Source organism: Mauremys reevesii, linkage group 9 (assembly GCF_016161935.1).
Source record: "Mauremys reevesii isolate NIE-2019 linkage group 9, ASM1616193v1, whole genome shotgun sequence".
Taxonomy (NCBI): Eukaryota; Metazoa; Chordata; order Testudines; family Geoemydidae; genus Mauremys; species Mauremys reevesii.
In genome coordinates this window covers 55,584,077-55,598,059 of record NC_052631.1, presented here as the reverse complement: position 1 = coordinate 55,598,059, position 13,983 = coordinate 55,584,077, and the positions used below count along the sequence as shown (strand labels likewise).

At 48.6% G+C, this 13,983-nt stretch overlaps 1 protein-coding gene across 6 annotated transcripts in view; it reads right to left on the bottom strand.

Moving 5' to 3' along the window:
• Nucleotides 1–13,983, bottom strand: part of PASK (PAS domain containing serine/threonine kinase) — a 47,961-nt gene that overhangs the window by 14,460 nt on the left and 19,518 nt on the right. For 4 of the 6 annotated variants that reach the window (XM_039489347.1, XM_039489351.1, XM_039489348.1 and 1 more), the window contains 5 exons: nt 13,554–13,735; nt 10,187–10,354; nt 9,573–9,698; nt 8,082–8,216; nt 6,657–6,856 (listed from right to left, as the gene is read on the bottom strand). In XM_039489347.1, the coding sequence (XP_039345281.1) occupies nt 6,657–6,856; nt 8,082–8,216; nt 9,573–9,698; nt 10,187–10,354; nt 13,554–13,735 (811 nt within the window). The remainder of the gene's footprint in view (nt 1–6,656; nt 6,857–8,081; nt 8,217–9,572; nt 9,699–10,186; nt 10,355–13,553; nt 13,736–13,983) is intronic. The other 2 variants (XM_039489352.1, XM_039489350.1) reach the window with 2 other exon arrangements.

The following is a 13,983-nucleotide window of genomic DNA, read 5'->3' as shown; positions in this document are numbered from 1 at the left end:
CCACTCGTGGGCGAGGAACGACCTGCTGAGATGGTCGGCCAGCGTGTTCTGCACTCCTGGAAGAAATGACGCTTCCAGATGAATCGAGTGGGTCACGCAGAAGTCCCACAGGAGCATCGCTTCCATGCAGAGGAGGGAGGAGCGGGCTCCGCCCTGCTTGTTCACGTAGAACATTGCCGTCGTGTTGTCCGTGAAGACTGCCACGCAGCGGCCTTGCAGACGGGCGCGGAAGGTGTGACACGCCAAACGGATCGCTCGTAGCTCCCGGACGTTGATGTGGAGAGCGAGCTCTTGGGGCTACCAGAGACCCTGGGTGTGAAGGTCGCCCAGGTGAGCCCCCCATCCCAACACCGAGGCATCCGTGGTCAGGGTAACGGATGGGCGAGGAGGGCGGAACGGGACTCCTGCACACACGACCACTGGGTTCAGCCACCAGCTGAGTGAAGCGAGTGTCGGTTTTGTGACGGTGACTACCATGTCTATCAAGTCGCGGTGCGGGCGGTATACCGACGCCAGCCAAGATTGAAAAGGGCAAAGGCGGAGCCTCGCGTACGTGGTGACGAACGTACAGGACGCCATGTGGCCCAGGAGGCGCAGGCAGGACCGAACCGTTGTCGTGGGAAAGGTGAGAAGGTCCTGGATGATGGAGACCATCGTCTGGTGCCGAGATCGAGGGAGGCAGGCCCTGGCCAAACTGGAGTCGAGGACCGCTCTGATGAACTCCACCCGCTGCGATGGAGCTAGGGTGGACTTCTCGGCATTGATGAGAAGGCCGAGGAACCGAAACAGGGATAGTATCTCTGACATCTGGTCCTTTACCAGCTGTCGGGATGTCCCGCGAACCAGCCAGTCGTCGAGATACGGGTATACGTGTATGCGACGACGGCGGAGGGCTGCGGCAACCACTGCCATGCACTTGGTAAAGATCCTTGGCGCGGTGGACAGGCCGAATGGCAGCACTGCAAACTGGTAGTGCGCGTTGTTGACTACGAACCGCAGGTAGCGTCGATGGGGAGGGTAAATTGCGATATGGAAGTACGCGTCCTTCGTATCGAGGGCGGCAAACCAGTCTCCCGGATCCAGGGAGGGAATGATGGTCCCCAAGGTGACCATGCGAAACTTGAGCTTGAGCAGGTACCTGTTGAGCTCCCGGAGGTCCAGTATAGGACATAGACCTCCCTTCGCCTTGGGGATGAGAAAATATCGGGAATAGAATCCCCTGCCCCGCATGTCGTGAGGCACCTCCTCTATGGCACCCAAGCTCAACAGAGTCTCGACCTCCTGTAGGAGGAATTGCTCGTGAGAGGGGTCCCTGAAGAGGGACGGGGAAGGCGGGTGGGAAGGAGGAGGCGAAACAAATTGAAGGCGGTAACCAGACTGGATTGTACGAAGCACCCAGTTGTCCGTTGTTATTTGGGACCACGCCGGAAGGAAGTGGGAAAGGCGGTTGTAAAATAATCGGGAAGGATCCGGTACAGAGTCTGATGGGCCGTCCTCGGGCGTCCCATCAAAAGGCCTGTTTGGGCCCTTGAGGGGCCTTGGAAGGCGCCTGGGTCTGGTTGCGCCTGTTGCCCGACGGTCTACGGCAATTCAGGCCGGGTCGCCGGCTATTATAGGGTCGCGACCTGGGCTGATTAAAGGGCCGGTAGGGTTGCTGCCGGAATGACCTTCGCTGGGTAGCCGGTGTGTGCATACCCAGAGTGCGAATGGCAATTCGACCGTCCTTGAGGGTCTGAATTCTGGAATCCGTCTTTTCCGAAAACAGACCCTGAGTGTCGAAGGGGAGGTCTTGTAAAGTGTACTGCACCTCCGGTGGCAGGGTGGAGGACTGCAGCCAGGAGATGCGCCTCATGGTCACTCCTGAGGCCAGGGTTCTGGCACCCGAGTCCGCCGAGTCCGGAGCGGCCTGGATGGAGGACCTGGAGGATTTCTTGCCCTCTTCCAGGAGGGCCGAGAATTCCTGGCGTGAGGCTGTCGGGATCAGCTCCGAGAATTTCGTCACGGACACCATGATGTCGAAGGTGTATCGGGCAAGGAGGGCCATCTGGTTGGCGATCCTGAGCTGGAGACCCCCTGCTGAGTAGACCTTTCGGCCCAACAGATCCATGCGCCTAGCTTCCTTGGATTTCGGCGCTGGAGCTGGCTGGCCATGTCTCTCCCTGTCGTTGACCGACTGGACCATGAGTGAGTCTGGTGAAGGATGGGTATACAAATACTCGTACCCCGTGGGGGGAACGGAGTACTTCCTTTCTACACTGTGAGCGGTGGGAGGGACGGACGCTGGTGACTGCCAGATGGTAGTGGCGTTCTTTTGAATGGTGCGGATGAATGGTAAGGCCACCCGCAGTGGGGCCTCAGCCCCAATTACATTAGTCACCGGGTCATCATCCTCAGCGACCTCCACCACGGGGAGGTCGATAGCCTTCGCCACCCGGCGAAGAAGGTCTTGGTGGGCCCGCAAGTCAATAGGTGGAGGGTCCGCCGTAGACGCCCCTGCCACCGCTTCATCTGGCGAGGATGATGAGGACCGACCTTGGACCACGGCCTCCGAAGGTGGTTCCTCTATGGGGTGGGCAGCTGTCTCGGAGCGCGGATGCTCCGCAGGACCAGGAGGCGACTGGGTTCCACCTGGTGGTGATGGGGGCGGCCTGCTCACTGTGGCCTCCGGCACCCTGCGTTTGGAGGCTGGGGTCCGCGGGGGGCAAGGGAGCCCTTGAGCTTCGTACTGGGCCCAGGCGACCCAAAAGCCCCACTGCTGTGCACCGTGGACTTGTCCTTGCGGGGCAGCCTGAAGATGGCCATAGCTGTCTGCCCGCGAAGCAACCGAGGAGTGACGAGACGGCCACGGAGGGGTGGAGGCACTCACGGACTGCGCCGTCGATGCTGGCAATCTGTCCCCGTACGGTGCCGAGGATCGGTGCCAGTCGTCGCGGTGCCGAGATGGAGAGCGGGACCATCGACTGCCGCAGTGCCAGGAGCTCGACCGGTGCCGGGAGCTCGACCGGGATCTTGACCGCGGTGCTGGGAGCGGCTTCGGGAGTCACGGTGCCGGGAACGGTGCCGGGAATCGGACCTTCTGCGGTGCCGACGGGCTGGCGACCGGGACCGGGAGCGTCTCCGGGAGTGCGACCGGTACCGCGATGTTGAGCAGTACCGGGACTGCGACCGGCGCCGAGGTGGTGAACGGTACCGCGATGGTGAGCGGTGCCAGGACCTGGAGCGGCGTGACGGTGACCGTCTTCGGGACCGGGATCGAGACCGAGACCTGGAGCGCCGTCTATCCCGTCCGTCAGGGGAAGGAGGCCGCATCATAGTCGGCTTACCCGCTGACTTAACAGCCCGCACCGGCGGTGCCGGGGGCCGGAGGCTCAGTGCCTCTGTGAGCTCGATGAGCTCTCTTGCCGTCGAGAACGTCTCTGGCGTGGACAGGAGCTGTAGCTCGACCTCGGTTGGCACTGGGGAGCAGGGTGGTACCGGACTCAATGGCCCTTGCGGCGCCGGAGTCAACGGTACCGTGCACGGTTTGTGCACCGCCACAGCCGGTACCGGAGGCGTCGGTGGTGGCTGGGCTATTGGTCCCGGAGGATGCGGCTTCGAAGCTGACTTCGCCGGCTTACGTTTCCTCGTTGGGGAGAGGGAACGGTGCCGGGTCGCCGGTGCCGGTTGCAGAGGTCGAGGAGCCTCGGTACCGGAGTGGCTCGGGGCCGCCGGTGCGCTGCGCGCCGATGACGACTTCGGTGCTGCCGGGGTCGGTGCAGGAGGCTGGAGCGTTGCCTCCATAAGGAGCTGCTTTAAACGACTGTCCCGCTCCTTTCTTGTTCTAGGCTTAAAGGCCGTGCAGATAGGACACTTATCTGGATGGTGGGTTTCCCCGAGGCAGCGCAGGCAGGAGTCGTGTGGGTCCCCGACAGGCATGTGCCGCTGGCAAGTCGCACAGGGCTTAAACCCCGGTGCCTTGGGCATGAGCCCGCACCGGTTGCGGAAGAAGAGGGGTAAACCCCCCTTATTCCCTTATTCTATACTATAGCTAACTAAACTTATTCAACTAAACTAACAACTAAGTAAACTAAACTACTATGTACACTCAAGAGTAGAGAAACGCTAGGGCTGTGGAGGAAAGGGAGCACTCCACTGTTCCAACTGGCCGTCATGGGCGGTAAGAAGGAACTGAGGAGCGGACGGGCCGGCTGGGGTATATATCCAGCGCCATGGCGGCACCACTCCAGGGGGCGCCCAGCCGGCCCGCCGGAGTTGCTAGGGTAAAAATGTTCCGAAGAGCCGTGCACACGCGGCGCGCACACCTAACTGGAATACATAGGAGCAATCACTCGAAGAAGAATCTATGATTCTATGAAAGGATCTGTTGGACTCTCGAGTGAGTCACCCCCCACCCCCCTTGTTCAGTTTGGGACTACGATAAGGTAATGCTCACCTGATTCTGAAGAGGTGCGGGGCAAAGACAAGAGGGAAGAAAGAATGATAAAAGGGAGAGATGTTTGCCATGCTCTCTCTCTTCCACCTCCATCTACAGACACCACCACCGAGAGAGTGAAGCGCTGATCAAAGGGGAGAGGCTGGCTGAAGGGCAACCAGCCAGCCTGTGGTGAGAAGCATCTAAGTTTGTAAGGGCACTGAAAGTGTTAAGATCAGCTTACAATGCTTTTTGCTTTTATTTCATTTGACCAAATCTGACTTCTTGTGCTTTGACTTATCACTTAAAATTTATCTTTTGTAGTTAATAAATGTGTTTGTTTATTTTACCTGAAGCAGTGCGTTTGGTTTGAAGCATGTCAGAGACTCCCCTTGGGATAACAAGCCTGGTACATATCAATTTCTTTGTTAAACTGATTAATTCATATAAGCTTGCAGCTTCCAGTGGGCATAACTGGACACTGCAAGACAGAGGTTCCCAGAAGTCTGGGACCGGAGATATTGGCTAGTGTCATTCAGTTGCACAATCCAAGCAGCGGCTGACCAAAAGTGCTCACTCACATAGCTGGGAGCAACGTACATGCTAGCAGCCATGCAGGAACAACCTGAGAGTGGGGGTTCTCACAGCAATGCAGGGTAAGTAAGGCTGGCTCCCAGAGTCAAGGATTGGAGTGACCTAGCAGATCACAGGTACATTTAACAAAAGGGGAACATCACAAAGTGACATTTGTTAATTCATTGGTAACACAGCTTAGTCATCAGTCTACTCAAAGCAGCTGTTCCTAGACTGTAGACTGCACAAAGCACTTGCTGCTGCCCTGGAGAAAGGACTGGCTCACCTCCTTTTTTCCAGCTGCTGCTATACACGTCAAGTTTTTTCCATTAGAAAGAAGAGCCTGGGGAGGGGACTCAGGTGAACAGCTAGAAACAAGGAGGAACAGCTAACCTACATGTCCCTAATAGTAGTCCTTGCTCCCAGGAGGAGGAACTGTAATTCTTCTTCAGGGGCTGAATCCATAACCTGCTAACCTCCACTTGGAAAGGAACATTCAGAGGACATGGGGAATGAGAAAACCCAATGCCTGGACCATGTGTCTGGGGGAGCAATGAACCAATCATCAGGGAGATACATGTAGTGGGAGAGGAAGCCCAGACTACAGGACAGCATGATCAAGGAGAGGACAATAAACTGATCAAGCAGCAGAGAAGTATGTGCCAGAAAGTAAGTAGAGAAGGGGGATAGACTAGGATAGGAGTGGGAAATGACAAAATTTCTTTCAAAATAAGGCAAGTTAAAGGACAGCTACAACATAAATACTTCCCTGATACCCTGTTTCTCCATGTAAACAATTGTTGTACTTGCCAAAGAGATTTGTGTTCATAAACAGGCTTGAATGGGAGGGGTGGTGGGTCACCAAGACCCATCTATTAAGATGTAGATTGTGAGAAACACAGAACAGATTAAGTTGTAATATGACTCACCTAGACCCTACCAGCCTAGGGATAAAAATCTTAAACCTGCTCCTTAACTTGGTTGTACAGCATGGCAGCCAGAAGCTCACCCGGCATGCTATTTTTAATAAAGCACTGCATGAGCACCACTAGTTCAGCTTGAAGTGGCACTTGCATTCTAATCACAGCAGGCAGTTAGTCCCCCTTTGGCTGGGAAGGTTCATGCTTGTGCTGAGTGCAAAGGAGAATTCCTTTATGATCTTGTATCAGAGGGATAGCTGTCTTAGTCTGGATCTGTAAAAGCAGCAAAGAGTCCTGTGGCACCTTATAGACTAACAGACATATTGGAGCATGAGCTTTTGTGGGTTGCATTTGGCCAACTGACAAAATTTAAAGCAGTATTTCCCAATGTGAGGGTGCACCCCGTTGAAGGGGCAAGAAAGACTAATGGGCAGGGGCCCACAGATAGATTTCTCAATTGTTACCCAATCTCAGCTTTCATTTGAAAGAGAGGAATGAAGTCTCTGCAACAGTAGTGAAGAAAATCTTCAAAAGATGTGAGCCAAGTGCAACCCGTGCAGCAATGTCTGTGAGTTTGCAGAGTACCTGAAAGAAGAGCTTTGAGGTGTGAAATACCCAATTTATTTCAATGGGTCTAGCATAGATGCTAATGACAATAGTTTAAGCATCATTCTGTCATTCTTCTGCCCCGGCCTTACAAGTGCATTGCTAACAAGGAACATAAGAGCAGTTTTCACAGGTCCAGTACATACGGATTGCCCAAGAGCACTTCTGGTGAGCAGTACTCAATTGTCCCACAGAAGGTGTAGAACAGCTTGCCAGGTTCCAAGTAAGCAGCTGAGCCAAAGTCCACCAGTTTGATTGTGAAATCTTCAGCAATGATGATGTTCTCATCCTTGATGTCTCTATGGAGAATATTTCTGCAGTGGAGATATTCCACTGCTGACACTAGCTGAAGCACAAAGAGTGAGGTCACAATACAAAGAAGTTTACATGAGGGACACTTATCCAGAACACAACAGAACTCTGATAGGCATATTTGGGGGGGTTGTTTACATCTCATCTATACAAGATGAGGAGCTGCATCCAACTGGGGATGGCTGTCATCGTATTACAGTAATACTCTCTGGGAAATATATTTGGAAGCAAACTAAGGTTTTGCCCTCTCCAAATGTGTAAGGTTAGGGTGCCCTTTAGCCATGTTGTTTGTTCATCCCCTGGGGTTAGGAGCACCAGTGATTAGTCACAATCCAGCAAGTTAATTTTTTTTTTTATCCAAACTTTGACCAAAGAACAATTTAGTATTCCCACATTTCCTTCCCCATCATTGCAGGCTTATAAAGTCTGAGTATTTGGGAGTGAACTTTTATATAAATAAGATAACTCACTCCTAAATACTGAGGCCTGGTCTACACTAGAAAATTAGGTCATATAACTACGTCGCTCTGGGATGTGAAAAATCCACATCCCTGAGCAACAGTTAAGACAACCTAATTCCCCGTGTAGACAGCACTAGGTCGACAGAAGAATTCTTCCTTGCAATCCACCTGCCCGAGAGGTAGTAAACTACACTGACGGGAGAACCCTGCCTCTTGACACAGGTAGTGTCTATGCTCAAGAGACACAGCGGTGCAGCTGCAGCTCTGCAGCGTTTCAAGGGTGGACAAGCCCTCAGTCACTTCCTTCTGCACAATTAATTCTGCAATGCCACAATTAAGTACAGCATCACAATTTGCAAACAAACAATTCTGATAAAGTGTTAATTTTGTGACACCACAGTCCAATCAAGCAGGCAGAGCAGAAAAGTAAGGAGGAGTTTCAGTTTTCATAAACCTTTGTGTGACAGCAGTAAAGGAAAAGTACATAAAATACCTGATTTATTAATGGGACTTGGGGAAACCTCACTTAATGTTACCCCACTTGTGGCAGCAGTCTTTTAAAGGTTATTATGGGTGATATTTCAGACCACTAGAAATCAGCCTTCCAAAATGTTCAAGTGGGACTCTCTAAATACTGCACACTATCATAGAAACAGAGCAGTGCATATAGATTAATTGACTAATCTTATCTCAACTTTCCAATGAAATTGGATTTTTGTATTAGCCAAGTTTCCCCCATCATAATTGTCAAACTGGCACATTCTCAGAAACACGCTTTACTTCAAAAGTAGCTCTCACCTGTCTGAATATATAGCTTGCCAAGGGCTCATCCAAGTCAGGCTGATTATCAATGAATGTGAAAAGATCTAGACCCAATCCATGCTTCTCCATCACTAACTGGAAAAAACGTCCATTTTCAAATACATCCAGCACCTATAAATAACAGGCACTTCTTATAATACTTTTTATCCTTACAGCATTCTACAGACATTAACCTCCACGAAGGGCAGTGATAAAAACATATTATAATCTTTAGGGAATTAAATCTCTCTAAACATACAGCTTGTCAGCATTAATTGCCCAACTTGTAAAATCATCCAGGGTAAGCGGGGCAAGAATTTAGAAAGGGAGCATCAGTTTCTGGTCTAAAGCTTTCTTGTGTCACCAGATCACTGCCACCAGAAATAAAGTCTCCTCTGAACACTGAAGTCTGAAGTATACAAAAAATTCAGAGGAAGGCTTCCTCAGTCTTGTGACAATCAGCATGAACCTCCCGAGAAGGGTAAATTTCAACAAAATAAGCTTCTCATGTCTTGTGGAGAATTAGCTATCTTCTGCATACTCCCAAAACCTAAATAGCAGGTAAAGGAGTTAGGAATTCAGTCCTGAATCCTTTACAAGATAAATCAAAACCTTCTGTTTAATGGTATTAGCTACTGTTCTCTAACTGCAGGGACAACCAAATGAAGGCTTTGATGATCGTGACAGACATCTCAGACTAATTAAAAATCCACTCTTAATTGAAAATGGTCTCTTTCATGTCACTAAGTCAGCATGTCCTGGAGGGAATTCTGAACACTGACAGAATCAGAGAACCCCTGTATGGTCTGAACATAGACACCACAGAATTCAGTAAGGCAATGTTACAATGCCTCTAATTCTCCAAAGACTGTTGCAACAATCTAGCTCACATCTATATCATTGTCTCTGAGTAAAGACTGCAAGCCATGCCAAATTCTTCTGACCTGAATAGTTAGAACGCAAGATTTTTGAAGTGAGCCATGTCTAATAAGACTGTAACAGACTATGGTTTATTGTGATGAGAGTGGGTTTGGTCACTTTGCCATAATCCTACAATCAATTTAGTAAAGCTAAGTTAGTGTTTACATTTTTGTATACAATTATGATCATTACTAAAAAAATCAGGAAGGATTCAGAGTTCCACATGTGGAAGACTTTATTCCCCATATACTGGATTTTCCTTGTGGGGGGTTAAAATGGTACTTAAAAAGAATCAACTATTAGTTATCTTTCATTGATAATTTTGATGAACTAATCTGACCAGATAAGTGTCTTGGGTGTATTTTAAAGAGTCAATACTATATATTAAGCAAGCAATTTTACAGCATTTATTATATAGTCTACTTTGCATTAAGAAAATGTCAGTAAGAGTTATTAGCTACTAGACAACAGCCTGATGGAAGATCAGTTTGAAAGATGGAAGGAAGTGAAGAATAATTCAAACTATGACTGTACCTTAAAAGCTGTGTGCTTTGAATTATACTATACCTTAATAATACTGGGGTGCTGCAGCTTTAGCAGGATTGCGATCTCCTGAGTAACTTTCCCCAGCTCAGGATCCTCTACCCAGCAGTCTTCCAGCACCTTCTCCTTCCAAATGAACTTTACTACAACCTACACAAATAATATAATGCAAGAGGGCCCTGGATGATTAAGATGAAAATTATTTTCTCTATGAGTTCACTAAAAGGCCATTGCCAGCAGGATCTGAGCCATCATTTGCAATTTGTCCTCTCTGCTTACTGATAACTTAATTCTACGGCATTGTTAAGATCTGCAATATCACTGCTCTCAGACTTTCAGTGGGCTGAATTAGATACAAAATGGTTACCAGTCACAAAATGAGGCTGGCCACATAGAGAGATTAATATATCCTTTTCCAAGAACCTATTACATCAGTGTCAATACCTTTCTGTTACTTCTTTTGTATGTTTCTGTTTGTCTTTTTAAAGAGCTAAGAACTTCAGATTTAATTTTGTGTTTTTGATAGTCTGAGGTTGACATTTCATTACAGAATAACCTTTGCTCTTGCAATAAATGGTCATATTATAAAAGAAAAAAATAACTAGAAGAGTAAATTAAGGAAATTTTTCCTCCTTAACCTCCTTATTATCTTTCTTGCATCTGGCAGTCCAGACAAAGCCAAAAGCTCCTTTGCCAATGAGATTGACAGTGTCGTATTTCTTTGCATATTCTCCCTCACATGCCCTCAATCTTTCCAGATCTTCAGCTCTTTGGGAATTTTCAAACAATGGCATTGTTCTGATCACCTGGAATAAGAAGGAAGAGACACCAAAAAACTGAAATGAGCCAGTGAGTGAGGTTTATAAAATAAAGAGATATAAAGAAATAAGATATTTAGAGGAAGATGCTTTTTCACAGTAGTTGTGAAAATGTGTTACTTTAACTCCAATGAATCATAGAATATCAGGGTTGAAAGGGACCTCAGGAGGTCATCTAGTCCAACCCCCTGCTCAAAGCAGTACCAATCCCCAACTAAATCATCCAAAAGCTGTCATTGTCATCAGAATCACCAAAATGAACTAGAGTGATGGTTCATCTAGTTCAGCAACCTAACTCCGGCAGTCGCCAATACCACACACTTCAGTGGAAAGAGAAGAAACAGAAGAAAATGTACCTAGATAATTGTAAAAGCAACAAAGAATCCTGTGGCACCTTATAGACTAACAGACGTTTTGCAGCATGAGCTTTCGTGGGTGAATACCCACTTCTTCGGATGCAAGTGGTGGAAATTTCCAGGGGCAGGTTTATATATGCAAGCAAGAAGCAAGCTAGAGATAACGAGGTTAGTTCAATCAGGGAGGATGAGGCCCTGTTCTAGCAGTTGAGGTGTGAAAACCAAGGGAGGAGAAACTGGTTCTGTAATTGGCAAGCCATTCACAGTCTTTGTTTAATCCTGAGCTGATGGTGTCAAATTTGCAGATGAACTGGAGCTCAGCAGTTTCTCTTTGAAGTCTGGTCCTGAAGTTTTTTTGCTGCAGGATGGCCACCTTAAGATGCTATTGGAGGGAGGTTGAAGTGATGGCAGTGGAGTCCTGCTGGTTTCTTCTCAAACACCAGAAAGAAACCAACAGGACTCCACTGGCCATCACATACAGTCCCCAGCTAAAACCCCTCCAGCGCATCATCAGGGATCTACAACCCATCCTGGAGAATAATCCCACACTTTCACAGGCCTTGGGTGGCAGGCCAGTCCTCGCCCACAGACAACCTGCCAACCTGAAGCATATTCTCACCAGTAACTGCACACTGCACCATAGTAACTCTAGCTCAGGAACCAACCCATGCAACAAACCTCGATGCCAACTCTGCCCACATATCTACACCAGCAACACCATCACAGGACCTAACCAGATCAGCCACACCATCACCGGTTCATTCACCTGCACGTCCACCAATGTAATATATGCCATCATATGCCAGCAATGCCCCTCTGCTATGTACATCGGCCAAACTGGACAGTCTCTAAGGAAAAGGATAAATGGACACAAATCAGATATTAGGAATGGCAATATACAAAAACCTGTAGGAGAACACTTCAACCTCCCTGGCCACACAATAGCAGATCTTAAGGTGGCCATCCTGCAGCAAAAAAACTTCAGGACCAGACTTCAAAGAGAAACTGCTGAGCTCCAGTTCATCTGCAAATTTGACACCATCAGCTCAGGATTAAACAAAGACTGTGAATGGCTTGCCAATTACAGAACCAGTTTCTCCTCCCTTGGTTTTCACACCTCAACTGCTAGAACAGGGCCTCATCCTCCCTGATTGAACTAACCTCGTTATCTCTAGCTTGCTTCTTGCTTGCATATATAAACCTGCCCCTGGAAATTTCCACCACTTGCATCCGAAGAAGTGGGTATTCACCCACGAAAGCTCATGCTGCAAAACGTCTGTTAGTCTATAAGGTGCCACAGGATTCTTTGTTGCTTTTACAGATCCAGACTAACACGGCTACCCCTCTGATACTAGATAATTGTGAAAACTTTCTCTGTACACAGCAGTTTTCTTCTTCAACTACCACCAAGCACAGATTATGTTACATTCTGAGCAAGAATTTAGATTATTTTTCATGTTTTAACTTGACCATTAGGATCAGAGTCACACAAGTGTTTAAACTCAGTCACAATAGTTTGTCTCACTAACCTAAAACTCAGCAGTGAATTCCACAGCTATAAACACCACATCAAGAGTGTTCATAAGAACGGCCATACTGGGTCAGACCAAAGGTCTATCTAACACAGTATCCTGTCTTCCGACAGTGGCCAATGCCAGGTGCCCCAGAGGGAATGAACAGAACAGGTAATCATCAAATGATCCATACCTTGTCACCCATTCCCTGAGTCTGGCAAACAGAGGATAAGGACACCATTCTTTCACTAGTTCTAAGTTTAATGCCCTTTAAGTTTCATAGACTGTCACCTTGTTCTCCTGGGAGACAAACAGATACTGATGAATTTTGGGATACATTTCAGCCTTCCCTACCCAGGTGTAGTGTATTAAATTGCTCCCCATAGGCATGTGCTACTTACTGACAGCTGCCAGTGCCGGTGCTCCATAAGTAGCACATTCCTACAGGGAGCAATTTAATACACTACACCCAGCACCAGCAGGAGTTCACAGCTCCGCCACCCAGAGCACTGGTAGCACAGTGACCTGAGGCTGCAGGGGAGGGGCCGGGGACTAGCCTCCCCAGCCAAGAGCTCAAGAGCCGGGAAGGACGGTCCCGCAGGCCAGATGTGGCCCATGGGCCATAGTTTGCCCACCTCTGCTCTAACCGATACACTTTAAATGGTTTAGGGCATTTATATTAGATGCACTTAGACCATTTTATGTTATCTTTGCATTAATTTAGCTTAATGCAGTAAGTTACCAAGTCTGAACAAGAGAGGTCCTCTAAAGCATTACGGTGCACCAAGAAAAAATCCAAAAATGAATGAGTAGTTAAAACTACTTTGTTTTGTCCCTCTCGTTACAGTTAAATACTTCCTGCAATACACATTACATCAAAAAAATTCTCACTTCAGCTTCACCCTGAGAAGGGTGCAGTAAGAACTGAGAAGCATTTTCAAACACTAAGTCAGGGGTGGCCAAACTTACTGGCCCTCTGAGTGCATCTGCCAGGGCTTGGAGCTTCAACCTTGTGGGGAGCGGGGTCTCAGAGCTTCAGCCCCGTGGGAGGTACCTGTGACTCAAGCTGTTGGGGGAGCCGAACCTTTAAATTGCGTCCCCCGCACTCTCAGCAGGCACCAGTCATCTCTGGCAGAAGCCCCTATCCCCACCATCCCACCGCAGGACAGAAGCCTTGAACTCTCCCCCAGGTCCAGTAGGCGGAGAATGGGGGGGAAGCGGGCTCCGCAAGCCACACTTTAACTGTAAAAGAGCCGCATGTGGCTCACAATCTGCAGTTTGGCGACTCCCACACTACGTGATGGCAGAGATACTCACTTCTCCCAGGCTGAGTGTGGAGAGATCCGCTATAGACTGGGAAGAACTGGCTAGACTGGAGAGCAGAAGCTGAGTCCTTGCTGCTGCTTCTTTCTGGCTCTGAAGGAGGTCTCTCACCACCCAGACACAGAAGAGAGCTGCAGGGTCCTGCAATTCTACACGCTTCACTTCAAAAAGTATACCTTCAGAAACACAAATCCCAGCAGAAAGATATTCAGACCCATTTAAACAGTGAACATGGATAAAGAAAAAAGTTACCAATGCAGCAAAAGCATTGAGACCAGCTTTATAACTCGCACTCCTAAGTTTAGAAGATTTGAAATGATGGCTTGAGGTGCTCTATTTTAGGGCCCCTACTCAGGGGAACTCCCATTGACTCCAGTGGGAGTTTGCCCAAGTAAGAAATAAGTGAAGCCTAACTAAGGGTTTG